We start from the raw sequence: 16097 nt of genomic DNA, 5'->3' as shown, positions 1-16097 counted from the left end.
AACATCCAGAGGTCCATTTCAAAACTAAATTACTTCACAATTAAGGGAAGGAAATAATTCAGATCCAGCCACATAAACTCTCTGTTGCTGGAAGAGATCAGCCAGCAAGACATACTAAGGACTGGCAGCTCAATCTTGCAGGTGCATGAGAAGACCCTTCATAGAATTTCAAACCAGATCTCAGAGCCTATCAGGTTGTACCTGTCTATATAAATACATATAAAATACACAGCCCACGCACACACCCCAAAGAAAATGTGATGCATAACCTAAGAAAACGGTACAAAAGAACAAAAGTGCAATACAAACAACAAATACATCATCAGCAAGAGTTTTATCCAGGCTACTATAAATGCTACAACCTGGAGTATTTCTAGCTGTAGACTGGATAGATAAATTATCTGACTATAAATTGTCCTTATGTTAAATTTTTTATTCCAGGACTAGGTTCTACTGCAAATCAAACAAGACTTTCAATTTGGAGAGTCATCCTTATCTACAAAAGCAGCTACTCCATCCCTTCAGGTAACAGGCCTGAACAATCCCTAGCGTGCTAACTTGATAAAAGAACTCAAAGATAATTACCTCTAAGCAGAGAACAAAACATGTAAATTCGGAGAGCAATCAATTTACACTGGGAAAAATCTTCATACAACTAGACACAAAATAACAGGCAACTGCTGAAAGGAAATACCACAGCTTACGACCATTCCCTGCTGCTGAATTCACTCTTAATTTTACCAAAACAACATCAGTGTGGTTGATTGAAAGGTGGTAAAAACCCATTTGTGCTTTTGAACGCTGTTCAATAGATTTTGTAATCAGCTATGAAAACCGCGTACATAATCGGTCCTCAACAGCACAATCTTTCACGACTAAGGTACGGACGTTATTTGGGGTTATTATTTCTTCCGACTTTTTTTGTTTGACATCGCTGAACTGCAAAAACCGATCTGGAAAGCCGGCGTCCAGCTTTGTTCAAGGCTCGCACAAAAGGAGGGCGAAGCACCTTATTCCTCGTACCCTTCCCACGACGACGGGCGCTGCCGCTCGCTCCGGCTGGGGCGGCTCGGCACCGGGCCCGGGATTACAACACGGGGAAGGGAGGCAGGAGGGAGGGAGCGCAGGGCCGGCGAGCGCCGCGCCGGCCCTGCCCACGCAGGGACCCGCGGGCCCCGTGCAGCCCCCGCGGCGCCCACCCGGCCCGGCCCGGCCCGGCGGCGGGCAGCGCCCCCAGCGCCGCGGCGGAGCAGGGCGGCCGGGCCGGGGGCGCTCCCCGGGCCCCGAGCAGCCAGACCGGGGCGGGAGGGCCGCCGCCAGCGGCAACGGAGTCCGCCTTCGACGGCGCTGCCCGGGGCCGGCGCAGACCCCGCCGGGCACCGCCCAGGCCGGGCCGCCCGACGGCGGGGAAGGGGCATTGGCGGCGGAGGGAGCGCCCCGCGCACCCCCGGCAGCAGAGGGAGCGCTGCGGGAGCGGCGCTGCCCGGGGCGCCCCGGCTCTCCCCGCCCGGCCGAGGCCTCCGCGGCGCGGCCCGCACTCACCGGCGGTGGGGGCTCCTCATCCTCCGCTCGGGGACGGCAGGCGAAGGGGGAGGGGGCCCGCTCCCCGCCGCGCTCCGCGGGCCGTTCCCGGGGCCCCGACGGCTCCGCTGAGACGGGGGCGAAGGCGGGTGCGTGTCGGGCGGGGAGGGCGGGACGGCTCGGCGCAGGCTCCGTGTCCCGGCAGGCGCTCCCGGCGCGTCCCTGCGGGGCGGGGCGGGAGCGAGCCGGATTCCAATCACTGCAGCCGGGCGCGCGCGCGGCGGGGGCCCGCGGGGAGGCGGGAGCGCGCCCGCCGCCCCCGCCCGTCCATCAGCACGTGCCGTGGGCGGGAGGGCTGGCGGGGCTCCCCGGGAAGAAAAAGTTGGCCGGGAGGAACCAGCCGGGCCTGCTTTTCCTCCCCGGTAGCCCCTCCGCGGGCGGGAGCGCGGGCCGCAGCCTGGGCCAGCTTGTCACTGGGCGCCCGGGCCCTGGCGTTGTCCTGCCCCGCCGCCCAGCAGCGCTTTCCCCGTGAAGAAGCTCCGCTAGGAAAGGGCAGGAAGGTGTGAGGGAAAAAAGTGGCCAAGCCGGTGTCATGGAGGCCCTGCTGGCCTTGAAGAGGGTCGAGAAGCGAGAAAAGCACAGCTGCGGCTGGATTTGGCTGCAGGGCCGGGAGGCCCCATCCAGATGCCGGTGGGGTTGGTGCCATGGAAAGCGGACAAGCTGCCAGGATTCACGGAGGAGGTGGGATGGAGGGTTACCGTAGCACTTTTGATGGGAGTTCAGGGGGGTTGCGTGTGAGCTGGGGAGAGCAGCGAGCAGTCAGCGGTGGCAGGCACGTAGAACGAGAAACTCGCATGGGCCTTTTGGCTTCGTGGAAAAATAGTTCTGAGAAGGCTGACGTTGCAGTGCCTTAGGAGGGATAGGGTTCTATTGCAAAGGACAGCATTGTTTGCTTTTTCCATTTCCTGTATCTATATAAATATGCCCAGTTAGATTGGAATACTAACTTCTGCAGTGAGCTGCTCTGCTTGCTGATAAGGATGCTGAAGGCCATAATTTGCATTGTTTCTTGTTTCAAAGGTCCTTATCATTAGGACAAATTGGAAAAGTAATAATTTGTCTGTCTTCAAGTGGGATCTCCCAGCAGCAGTGCAGAAGGAGCTCCAGCAACAAGTGTTCTGTGCCAGGCAGGTGGCACAGCTCCCACCTGGGCTGCTGTTTTTAATCCTTCACTCAACAATGTGACAGCAGTTGTGCTGCTGCTGTCCTCTCGCCTTTCACCTATCCTGTCACCTGGTTACTCTGCATCAAGAACTTTTCACACAAAGCCAGCTACAGTGGGAAATGAAGATCATGATGAAGATTGTACAAACCTACTCAGTTTCCCTTTGCTGCGCACCAAAACACTCTGTAGGCCTTCAGGACACGCCAGTAATTGCTGGTGTGGAGATGCCTGCCCAGATAAACTTTCTAGAGAATAACCAGTTGGGAAGTAATCTGCCTTATTGGTGCCAAATAGCCACATGTGCATATATTGCGGGAGACATGGGCTTGCTTATTTTGTTGACCTCCCCACAGTGTAGCTCCATTTTTGCATGCTAATATCAGATAGGACTTGTAAATGTTGTGTACTCCACTCCGGAGTTCTGACCTCTGAATGTAAGATGAGAACACTGCCTTTGCATTCTGGCTCACACATGTTTTACCCACAGATTGTTAGACAAATGCTTCACTTCTGTACTATCCTACACAGCAAAACAAAAGAGGAAGTATAACTTCACACCTGTCACCTTCACAGACTCCTTTAAAATGTAGGCAGGTAAAGGCACACCTAATAATTGCATGTGGCCAGATACTGTGGTGATAGGCATTTGAAAATGCAGGTCTTGTCTTAATAGACTTTTGGAAAATTTTTTCCGATCACTGTCATCCAGAAAAATCTGTCAGTGTCCAAAACAAAGCCAGCCTGCAAGAAAGACAAAATCACAGCTTCCATGCCAAGCAATACAGAACTCCTATGCTTATGTTTATAATTTCAAAGGAAAAACTGAGTCTGCTGTTCTTCCACTCTGTGTACTATCAAATTATAGCAGCAGAATAGACACTCAATATGGAATAAGAATGCAACATGCGTGTGTGTGCTCCCAAGCAGAACTAAAGCTGTTAGTGCTAGCATCTCTTCAGTAATAATGTGTGCCAATACAGTCCAGTGCTCGTCAGATGTTAGATATTGATTCTAAGCCAGGATGCATGAATTTAGCTACAGCCGCTCGCCTTGAAATGTATTTAACCCTTTTTGTGAAATGGATCAACTCTTTTCATCCAGTTCCTGGTGTGAAAATTTGCACATTGCAGAAATTGCTGTCTCAGCCAGTACTTTTCAAGGCACTTGGGCATTGAAGATACCTACAATTGAATGTCAGGTCAGGAACAGTGTTGCTGAGGATGAAGTTTGTGTTGCTATGGCAAGTAATGCCCATCTCTGCATTACTGAGTGCTGTTAACTCCTTGTCTTAATCACAAAATAAAGTCTGCAAAAGTAAACTACATTATAATAATATTTGGGCTGCAGGACACCAAACTGGATCTTAATCTAAAATGATGAATGATTAAGACCTTAGAAAGTATTCAGATTGTGATGGATGTCTGATGAAACATCCCATGGAAAATACTGATGTCTTTCAAAGCAGTGCAATACTTACATTTCCAATATCTCTCCCAGGATAGGTAGAGAGACCTTTTTAAACCAGAAAGTGAACACTTTAGCTGATGGGCTCTCAGAAGGACCTAGGGTTTCAGTGAGCTAGTTAGCAGGAGCAGACATCTTACCTGGTGAGGATTTTAGGAATTTGTAAAAACTCAAGACACGCCAGGTTTAGTAACACAAAGTATTTATTTTGTTAATTAAGCAACACTCAAAAAACACTGAAGTATGAAAATCAGAAAATAAATGTAAATTAATTTGCCATCTGGCCGAGATGAGATGTGGAAGTCTAACATAAGATACAGAAGAAGCAGTTCAAAACAGGCTGTCATGATGAAGAGAGCTACATTAGAAAAAAAGAAAAAAGAAAAAAAAAGTATAGTCTTCCAGCTGCTTTAGCTGCTTTCATTGTTATTTCCTCTCCAGGAATTTCTTATTAGTTCTTGGAATCACTAGGGAACTACAAACTTGAATATCAAAAGAACAAAGAGGTATATATAGGGAGAAGGTCAGCCATGTGATAGGACTTGATCTTTGTAGATCTGTCTTCCCTTCAGTCTCTGGAATTCAGATGTCTTAAATCTGCAGTCCAAATATATTTTTGAGAACTGTTTGCAATTAGATGAGTATTTCTCTGTTACTGTTACAAAAATAAATATCCCATGTTACATATTAAAAGAATATTGCCCTTCAGCCAGGGACACAATTATTTCACTTAATACGACATGAATTTGGCTTTGTCTTGTTTTCAGAACTATTTTACTTGAAAGCATATTCTTTTGATTATAAATTTATTCAGCTGTTTGTTACTTGCAAAAGTCGTGGATTTTATTAAGTTTTTTAAATGTAAGCAAAATTAATTTAGTAAGGCAGAGTCAAATCTATGAAGAAAGGTGTTTTTAAAGAGTTTTTGCTAGTGGATCACCAGTAGTAAAGAGGCAAGCCATGTCCAACCTTGAGTCCAACCAGCCTGGTGTGGAACTGAGTCCAGGGCAGCATTGGAGAGCACTGTGGCAATAATCCAGGGAATAACAGCTCAGTGTGCAGAGCATGGGCACAAGGAAACAGAGGTGTTCCCACAGCTCAAGCACTTGGGGTTACCTGGGGTTCTGCAGGGGATTCTTCCTCCGCCTTGTGCAGGTGGCTGTGGAGGAAGGAGAACACAATGGCTGTACCTGTCCCCAGCAGCTGCAGGGTGGGAGCTGATTCCTCGCTAAACTGAGCTGTGGGGAACTGACTCTCCTGCCGTGACAAAGGGCTGCAGCAATGGGAGCACTTTGTTCTGGGAGACATCTTCCCAGTCAAGAACCAAACTTCCTGCTGCTTTTTCTGTTTCTTCTTCCTGTGCCTAGATGAGCTGTATGGTTTTGTTTTTATGGATTCATATTCACAAAACCCTTGTTGCGGTCTTCTCACTAGGTTGTAACAAACCCTGAAGTAACTTTCCTTTTAAATACAAATTACTTTGTTTTTCTTAAAGCCAGAGCATTAAAAATCTCAACACAGAAAAAGAAAATATTTGTAGGCTCAGCAGAGGCTTCACCAGGGTGCCTCACTCCCATCAGTTTGTTTGGAGAATTAGTAATACGTTTTCCCCTAGATGGATGCACATAAAATCCCAGAAGTCTTCAATTGCTCAGAGAAGATTAAGTATTTAGATTGTAGTGCTGATTTTAAAATTTATGTTCTGAATTATCAGTCAGTGGTGCCAAATGAAGTTTGAATTATACTCAGAGAAAAGCTAAATGTTTGTGTTCCTCCACCTTTTGATAGAAGTATTAGTTTCTTTGACAAGTTTGAATAATCCTTAGATCCAAACCCACACTGTATTAACAATTCCTCTGTTAAGCCTGATTCTCAGGATTTGTCCTGAAACTGGAGCAATGCTGAAAGTGGAAATGTTTTTAAAAGCTGCTGTTACACAAGGCAAATTCTTATCAATACAGAAAATTTCTGTCCTGATGTGTATGACAGCTTTGTCCTCACAAGGCATGGATTCAAGTGGATGTGTTTCTGGCAGCTGTAGGAGTGGGTACTGTAGAGATTTACAAAGATGGACATTTATGAGACTGAAAATGCTCTGTTCTTCCAAGCTTGTTAAAATGAAACAGATCTGAAACCTATACAAAAGAAATGAATGAAATAATTTCATCACTTCCTTTTTTCTTCTCAGTCTAAACATATCTTTAATGAATAAATTGCTGTTAAATAAGAGCAAGTGCAACAAAATAGTCTCATTCACTTCTTTTTTCATATTCTAGTGAAACCAATATAGGTCTACAAAATAATAAAAGGATATCCTTGTATTTCACCTAAAATGTCTGAAAATATATAATGCAGTTAAAGGCATAGCAATGAAGCTTTTCTCTTAGTCTGTAAGGTACTTGGATATTAACTGAAACTGCAACTTGAACAAGTTAAACTCATACAGCTAAAAGCAAATCCCGGAAAACAGTATATAACTACCTTTGCTTCCAATAAGAAATTGGCCTGTGTCTGCAAATCTCTTCATTTGGCAGCTACACCTAATACAGTTTAAACTCTCACTGGCATCAGCAAAAAATTACCTGATTAGAGATGCAGGATTGGATCTAAGATAATAGCATATTAAAAATCCACTATGGATTCAAAAGCTACTAATGGAAATTAAATCCCTGAGAATATAAAATGTTCCAAGCAGTTGAACAGTTTCCATTGTACATACTCAGAATGCTAAAGAATAGCAGCTATTGCATGTGTGACCATCAGGAAACACAGCTGTGCTTCTTTGTGTTACAATTAATTACTTCCGTTGTATATAAAATTGAAAGTATTGGTACTCTGGGGCGGAAAAAGGATATCCTGATACACTGCTCCTATTTCCTTACCAAGGCCTATTACTGAATGTTTCACCATTAATTCACTTACAATGAATTACCCTGCAAGGAATGAAGGAAGGGTTGATTGGAGGGTTAATTGTTATGCTAAAAGCTACTTTTTCTTTGGATTTTCACTCTCCTACGTTTTTATCTCATTTTACTACTTTTGCATGTTCCCTCTTTGATAGTAATTGTTCACTTTTAAGTAGTTGCACTTAATAATGAAGGTCTAAAATAAACATTTACTTAACTATCTTTTGACTTAAAGATTGTTCTATTAATATTTTTTAAGTTACAAGATCAGAGAAAGCACAGTCTTTCTCACTGTCTTTTAAAGAAATGAATAAAATCATCTCAACTGAAGTATTTGTGGCCAGGTTCTCTGAAGCTGGCACACAGAGATGCAATTTATATTTTTCTGTGCCAGTGAATTTCCCTAAGCTGGAGGGGGAATGAAGATTCTTACCCAGAGTTAGGGAGGAGTAGTAACAGCCCTCTGTTATGCTTTTTTTTTTTTTTTGTGAGAATTGCAAAGGAGCAAGAACTGGTTGAGGTTATACTAAATAGGCAAATACAGAGCCTAAGGATATACACTAACCCCAAACTTTAATATTTACTTTTTAATAACTGACTCTTTCTTTTTAGATAACTTCTAAACAGAGAGCAGCTTCTGTGACTGCTTAGGAAATCAACAAAGTCTCCAACAACCATCAACCATGTAAGTCTATAAAAGGTGGATAACGTGTTCTCTATTTGTCTCTGAGAATTTAATCTCTCAGGATGTGTCTCCTGTCCTAGAAGTCTGACAGTGTCACCACCAGACTGTTTCAAATCTATTCTAGAATGTCAAACACAAAGCTGAGTAAGTTACATGTGAAAAACATGGAATCCTTCAATGTGAGAATAAGTAAATTTTGTCAAATGAGCTAAAATCTTTTCAAGTTTGAATTCAGACTGGTGTCACGATGCTGTAACAGAAGAATGGCAGCTCAGAAGAGCTCCCATTCCAGAAACTGCTTTACATAATAAAAGTGGCAGAAAATCACCATCCATGAAACAGCCCTGTTGTCCTTTTGCTGCCGCAGCTGGCACTGAGAATACAATCTCAAAGGCAAACTGTGCCCTGCCATTACTTGATAACCACCCAGTTTAGATTCAGGTATGCCCTGAGGCCACAGCTACAACCAGAATCCCTGACTAGCACTCTGGATTTCTTGCAAGGGCTTTTTGGCCAGAAGTAGATGCCGTGTTGTGCACATGCAATAAAGCAGAAACTTTCAATTAGTGTCATCTATATTGTGTATCCACAATAAATCTCAGGAAGTCTGGTATTTGCAGGATGCAGTGGGCTGAATACACTCACATGAGCAGCACAGCCCACTCTGTCACCTTTTACCCCACAGCTTACAGGCTTGTGTAAGGAACAGGAACTCTGCTCAGGCTTCTCCATATGCATTAATCACAGGGAAATTTACAGTATCTTTGGAATCAGTACACGGAAAAAATCTGCAGGAAGAAAATCTGTCAAGGAATGTGCAGGGGACAGCAGAAGAATATTTTGTTGTGAAAGAATAATACCTGGTCTTTGTTTATAATGTACAAATAAAAATTTTATTCCTGAAATCCTATTTTTTATGTGAAGCCAGATTTTTGGAAAGTGTGCCCTTTTTTTCTGCTTCCACATCTCCTGTGTTATCAGAATTGTGGAGCTGTTACTTCGTAAAGCACAAACACCTAACAGATAACAAAACCCAGGTCTTGAGGTGCACTCAGATTTGTGCATTATTCTTAAGCTATATTCAGTAAATGGACTATATGATAACAATTTAGGCTCACATAAAGCAGGTATGAAACACATCCATTTGAAGGATATCAGAATCTCAGTTCTGAGTGTTTTAATCCACATATATGTCCACACATGCATACAGGAGTGCTTGCATTAGTCAACATGAAGATTTCTTTAAATGAAACTAAACCTCGATCCCAGCATTATTTTCCTGTCTACATATGATTAGATCTTAAAATAATTTAAACAATGTAAATCATTCTTTTGTTTTGAAACGAGATCTTTAATTAAGGCTATAGGTTTTTATTAAACCTCCTAAAAATCCAAAACATCCTCTTTAATGTACCATGAGAATAAAACAATCTAGAACACCGAGTTTTCTGGCTTCAGTGTAGCAAGCAGCATTCATTCCACAAGCACTGGAAGAATCATCACCTTCATTCAGTTCAAGGCTATATTTTTATCTATATCTTCTAATTAAAAGAAAATTAAATCTCAACTCTTTTTCAGTAACAGTATGCACAGTAAAACTGAAGTCGAAGCAGTAGAATTTCTGTAACATTTTTGTCATTAATGAAAATAATCTGATTTCTAAAGTAGTAAGATTAGAAAATACTTTTGTAGTAGAGGCAGATTTATTAATGATACTTTATGCATACTAATTTATTATTCCTGAACAGTTATAATCTGGAAACTTTTAAAGGAAAAATGTTTCGTTCAAAAGTTTAGCTTTGTTAAAAAAAAATCCCTTCTTGTCTTTATTACAGAGAAGATTCTTGTGACTCAGCCTGACAGTCCTTATTAGTACAACACACATTTGTTAGTGTTTTCCTTTGATGTAATCTTCCTAAGAGGAGGAGGAACTGTGTTTTAACAGCTATTCAAGGGTACATTTCATAGGAACACAAGACAGAATTTATGGCTGAATATAGTCTGAATCTCATCCACAACTCTGATTTGTCTGGGAGAACAAAGCATTTCATTGTGTATTCAATAATGATTTCAGCAATCTTATTCACACATTCCTTCCTTTCTTAATCAACAGAAACGGGCTGAATTCAAGATGCATTATTGGGGTAGGAGGGGGATACAATTCCAAAGCCTATACTTTTGAAATCACCATTTTCTTCAGAGCAATAATCTCTCTTTAAGAATCTCTGTTAAGAATCCCTTAATGCAACACTTGTCAAGCCTTTTGCACCATGTCCTTTCCTAATGAACTTTGCTCTATTCACTTTTTCCACCCTGTCAGCTGGCATGGTGCTCTGCTTATGCCTCTATTGCTTCCAGTTCCAACAACTGAACTCTCCAGGGATCACAGTGCACAGTTTAGGGAGCACTGTCTTGTGCAAAGGTTAAAGGTCAGAACAGACAATCTGAAAAACAGCAATTTTATCTGACAAAATATTGTGTACACTCTGGGCATTCTTTTCAATTGCATTTCCTTATGCACACTGTAAACAGAAATCAGGGCTGGAAAATAAAATCAAAAGTGCACAAAGTTGTGATTCCTGATGCTGTGCTTGGTAATGGCATCTAAATCCAAGTCTGTCCATTTATCATCTAACTTCTTAATTATGTTTAGTATACTTAGTTGTATCTCTAAAATGCCTGCATTTCTGAGGGGTGTGCAACAGGAATGCACAAAATGGCTGTTTTTGTAAAAGACACTGTTGTATGATGTCATCCTTTCATTTGTATATATTTCTTGGCACTAGAGCTCAATGAGGGTGTTTAAAACATTTTGTATATTTTAAATAATTTTTGCTAAGAAATGGAAGAACACCTACCTGAACTTATATAGTCAAACTTTGTTTGCAGATGTGTCAATGTAACTGAAGACAGAACTTAACCCACTCCTTACAAAGTTACTATAAACAGTATTTGTTGACACAATAAGGTCTGGGACTATACAGGTCTTGCTAAGTTACAACATGTACTGTTAGCAGACTGCATCTTTTAAGCATACTAATATTTGTTTAAAGCAGCATTATTTGGTCAATAAAATATTCAAGACTGATATACAATAAAGTTGAAACCAATGCTTTTAATTTTTATTTTCAGGTCTGAAGTAGAGAGTACAAGCTTGTGTATGCTTTCTTACTGATATTACATGGCTAAAAGCTGTCAGCTGTTCACATGGCATATTAATAAATATACCCAAATCATAAAGTTTAAACTGAATTTGCACATTGCTTTTATTACTAGACTGTTTTATTCATGTTGGCACAGATAATCCATGCAACGTAATTACTCACATCTCATAAACCACCAGACATTCTGTTCTGAAATAACTAGCAACTTAGGAAAAAATATCTATCTAAAAGCAAGGGCACTTGTGGCATCAAGTCAACATGTCAAAATACTATAGAACCTAGACTTCTAATATATGATCACTGCAGGCAATAAATCACTCAGTTTCAAATTTTGATGTTTATAAATACTAAACAAATTAATATCCACTACCAGGAGACAAATATTGCAAACAAACATTAGTGTGCCCAGCATTAGACACTAATGAGTGTGTTCAGTGCTGTGGACATTCACATTATTAAACATAAATACAAGTAATCTTCAGCAAAACATTTCACCCAAAGTACTGACCACTGAAGGACCAATGGAAAATATTTTTCCTTGTTTTTGAATTGATTTTAGAATTGTGTTATGTGTGAATCTAATATAGTAAAAACTAATGAAAAAAAGCCCTAAGACTGTTTTATTTTGTCCAGATAATAAAAGTAGCCCTCTTTGGAAACATTTAATTTGCCCTGTTCTGCAAAAAAGAACCCCAAAAGAGAGAAAAGAATTAAAAAAGCTTTTGAATCCTTTGACTGAAAAGTTATTGAACACTTTTTAGTTAGACAAAAGACTGATCTTTTTAATTGATCATTCAGAGGTACAGTATCTTTGATTTATTGGGTAAAACCTCACATTAATTAGAATTAAAAGAAATATTCAAAAGAACTTAGGACTTATCCCAGGCATTTCTTACAATACATAAAACATAATCAAGTACACATTATTCATCTTGAATATTTTTGCACATTATTTTCAGTGATAGTTAAAAGGCCATTTTCTGAATTTAGAGATACATATATTATTATATATATATATATATATATATATATATATATATGCATTTTACCTTCTCCCTATCACAAAAGTGACATAGCAGAAGAGTATCAGCAGTTACGTGGTATTCTACCCCTGTGAAAGTTAAAATGCTACATTATTATTCACAAATTTCTGGTTCAGATATGTGCAAAAATTATATCTAAATATAGATATCAAGGGCGGGTACGTGGATTCTCTGTTTTTGGACCACATTATGAAGCAGCACAAGTCATAACAGGAAGATTTTATTACATGATAATCCTCAGGCTATCTGTTCTTCATGCAGAGATATCACAGTAGCTCATATAATGCTATGTAAACTCGCTTTAATCTCACTCGCTCAGGCACCAGCTGGAGGCAGGCATGCAGCGCAGCTTCTCTGCCCAGGGAAATCTCCAGGACTCTCTCAAGTCAGCACGGCTCCCACTGAGGTCTGCGCTGCTGCCCCCCTGCAAGCCAGCTCAGCCCTGCTTACATACCCTGCATTCCCTTTCCTGCAGTCCAGGCTTCAGATTTACCAGATTGTATCCTTGCTCACCCCTCTGTACGTATTCAAACCACCTCTCTGGGCTATCGGGAGCTACTTCTACCCTTATTTCTTACTTGGAGCCCTCTCCCTGACTGTGGTGAGTCATCCTGGCTGCCCCCCACCCCACCCCTACTCTGACATGCCGGCTTGGTGAAACCGGCCTGACTTGGCTGCTCCTCCCCTCCAAGCCCAGCCTCAGGACGGGCTTCCCGTGTCCTCAGTGCCTCATCTTTCCCCACTCAGGGAGGCCCGCAGAGCCCCTGCATTCCGGCTGTCTCAGGTTCTCTCCCCGGTGAGATGGCAGCCTCTCCTCCCCTCCCCTCCGGGCAGGCCCCGATTCCCACACCCCGCCCCACGCCGGGAACTCCGGGCTGGCCCGGACCGCCTCAGCCGTCACTTCTGCCCTACCCAGGGACCTGGAGGAAGCTCAGCCCCAGCCGTGCTGCCTGCCAGCGCCTTTCCAGACTGTACTCCTCCCTAAGCTGCAGCCCGACATCCCTGGGCAGATCCTAAAATGATTTATCCTTCGTGCTGCCACGGAGAGGAGTCTTACAGGGACACGGGGAGGGAAGGTGGAGGGCAGAATGAGACGCACACATATAAACACATGCAGATCAGAGGGAAAAGACCCCGTGAAATTCTCCTGAGGCATCATCACAAGCCCTTCCCATGGAGCCTGACTCCCTGTTCTGATGTTGCAGTCAGAGATTAGTCCCTGTCAGTGGCCAACACTGACACAAATCTGCCTAAAGAATATCTTCGATGCATTCTCAGGAGAGAGTATGCTGATGTGAATTCTCTCAAAGAACAATTAATAATAAACAGCATTTTGTCGAATGGCACTGAAAAATGCAAAGGAAATGTAGAATTTTCTCACTTGTGTGAATATGTATTTAATGAAGTCAAATAGTAGTGGAAAAATATTTAACTTCCATAATTATGGTTTATTCCTCTGGAGAATATTATGAGCCAGATTTTTGGATTTTATAATCTGTGGGACCGTATTCACACCAGCCCAGCACCAACTGAAAACAGAAAATTTGCTTACTTATAGAAAAAAAGAAAATGGAAAAAAAAAGAAAGGAAAAAAAAGGCTTTGTGTATAATGTACTAGTGTTTTAGAATAATTCATGCATACAAAAATCTGACCCTGTAGCAATGGAGATCAGATCACTGCTAAGATCAGTGAAAACTAAGATACCTACTGAATAAATACAAGTCATACATGTCAAAACTGCCACAGGCAGTTCACGCTGTTATTTTTGTCCAAGATGCAGACTGCCTGCAGCTAACTTAACTCTTATATTAGAACTCCAAATTTCATTTAATCCTCCCCCAAGCTTTGGATAGTTTTTCATCCCTTAAAAGACGCACAAATGAAATGGGCATTACCCATGGGAGGGACAAAACAGACAATGTTATGTAATTTTTTGCTACTCAGAACACAAGGTAAAATAGGTGCAGATGGCACCAGCATGTGGCCCACAGAAAGCATCCTCAGCCTCAGAAGTACTAATTCAAAACTGTCAGTACTGCAAGCTGTCAACACACACATCATAATTGTCACTTAAATGAGTTAATAAAGCTTGAATGGTGATCAGACTTTCCATCTTAACTCCATCAGACAGAACTGCTGTCTCCAATATAAAAGTCATTGATATTCAAAAATTCAAAAGTATTATCAGTACTACAGGTATTGCTCATTTGAAAGAAAGAGTTTTATAAAGAACTGTTTGACTAACTTGAAAGTTATTCTCAAACTATTAGGATAGATGCCTGTATGGTTATTAGAGAAGATGACTGTATGGTTATCCTCATGTTAGAACATAGCTACTGCTTTCCAATGGCAAATACTGCTACAATTCATGATGTGTTGCATTTAAATTAAGGAAAGGAATAGAATATGTGCCTGCTGCCTTGAGAATTTTTGATCAACATTCATTCACTTTAGGAAAAAGAAAGCCTTTTTCCTAATTATGTGGGATAGAGTAGGGAACTTTTGCAAGCTATTTCCCACAACCTAGCTGTGCTAGATGGATGTGTATCTTCTGACCTTCACCGGTGTGAAGGTCCAGACATAGGTTCCTACCTCCCTCTGATATCAGTGGGAATTAGAAACCAAAGCAAGATTGAATCTCCTTTTCTGCAGGAGGAAAGGAAAACTGGTTTTGAATTAAAAGTTGGCCTTTCCAGCCAGCTCTATTCCATTCAATATAAGAGCAATTCAGAGAAAGCCAGTTGTCCTTTTCCATTATGATTTGAGAGTGAATTATCTACTGTGCACATAGAAGCCAAGTGCACTAGCAAGGCTGACCCAACCATTTTATTTTCAAACTGTTATGGATTGTCACCTAGGCTTCCCAGCTACATATGGATCCAAGGAAGACTTGTTATTTGGAAAGAATCTAAAATATCTGGTGCTATGAGGCAGCACCACAACATAATGGAATAGCATTCACTTTTCCTAGAGGAAGCCCTAATCTATTTTATTTCCCTTTGAAAGCTATGGCCTTTGGTTCTACAGATGACTGTATATATGGCACTTACTCATTATTGCTGTGAAAGAAAAATGACTTAATACAGAAGTATTTTCCCAGTTGTTTTTAAACACCAGTGTGTGGTCTAAGCAGTAAAACTGCTGTGGGTAGTTAGCTTAAAACTATATTTGCACATTACTTTTTATATTAAGGTATTTAGTTAATTTCAATATTTCTGCCATCTGTTGCTCTAATAATGGATTAGTTCATTAGTTCATTTGATTTTGACTGTTAATTCAATAGGTTTTTGTATGAACTTTGCAAAAAGCACATTCTGCATTTATGAAAGAGGATAAAGTTAAACTCGAGAAGTACCAACTTCTAGCTTTTACCGAGAGAAATGCTAGCCATGGTTATCAACTTTATGATTGCCCAGTTAGTCATCTGTTTTACCCCAGCATTACTGACTACCAACTCTTCTTTTAAACATTGATGGCATGGGCATGCTTCTTGCACAGTGGCTTGTCCTTCTTGGAGTAGAATGGCTGACCTTCCAAATTCACATGGCAGACCTAAAATTAATAATAAGTACAATCAGGAATAATTAAAGAAAAACGGATAAAGATGTGACTATCAGTTTCAGCTGTATTGATCTTCTGCCTATGCATTTCTTTGGTGATCTTTAGGAGTTATGGATTGATTTGCTGTTGATTTAACCCACTGATGGAAATAAAGTTAGGTCCTTAAAAAGAACCCCACTGAGAGAATTGCATATTAACAACATAAAATAAAACTATCACTCCCACAGAAAACAGGGTAGCTAAGGCAAATGAACAAGCAAAAAAGAAACATGAAATATTCAGAGAAAGTATCTTTATAAGTGATCAATATTTATAAGTGATTAAGAGCTGTTAGCTTGTGAAGGAAACTTGCTTAATGTTCCATGTTGGAACTTCCAAAATATTTAAGTTTTCACAAGACACATTTTTGCAAAGCTAGTTTAGCTTCAGATATTTATAAACATTTCTATACTTTCAACTATTCTACCTAAATTTTAGACTTAAACAAACATTAGAAATTGTCACTGTTGTTTGGTGTTGCCAACATA

At 41.2% G+C, this 16097-nt stretch overlaps 2 protein-coding genes and 1 long non-coding RNA gene across 8 annotated transcripts in view; 1 reads left to right on the top strand and 2 right to left on the bottom strand.

Moving 5' to 3' along the window:
• BMPR1A (bone morphogenetic protein receptor type 1A) overlaps positions 1-1700 on the bottom strand; it is a 73536-nt gene extending 71836 nt beyond the window's left edge. The window contains exon 1 of the mRNA XM_015633015.3: positions 1543-1700. The gene's annotated coding sequence lies outside the window, so the exon portion shown is untranslated. The remainder of the gene's footprint in view (positions 1-1542) is intronic.
• Positions 1701-1825: 125 nt separating this feature from the next.
• LOC107206837 lies at positions 1826-11048 on the top strand. Its single transcript, XR_001522528.3, has 3 exons — positions 1826-2262; positions 7729-7801; positions 8487-11048. It is a non-coding gene; the product is annotated as an uncharacterized LOC107206837 (long non-coding RNA).
• Positions 10902-16097, bottom strand: part of LDB3 (LIM domain binding 3) — a 116689-nt gene continuing 111493 nt past the window's right edge. For all 6 annotated transcript variants that reach the window (XM_033515544.1, XM_033515545.1, XM_019007255.2 and 3 more), the window contains one exon: positions 10902-15561. In XM_033515544.1, coding sequence (XP_033371435.1) covers positions 15472-15561 — 90 coding nt within the window. In that variant the 3' untranslated portion in view covers positions 10902-15471. The remainder of the gene's footprint in view (positions 15562-16097) is intronic.

The sequence above is a fragment of the Parus major genome, chromosome 6 (assembly GCF_001522545.3).
Source record: "Parus major isolate Abel chromosome 6, Parus_major1.1, whole genome shotgun sequence".
In the NCBI taxonomy this organism is placed as follows: Eukaryota; Metazoa; Chordata; class Aves; order Passeriformes; family Paridae; genus Parus; species Parus major.
This window is presented reverse-complemented; position numbering and strand designations above follow the sequence as displayed.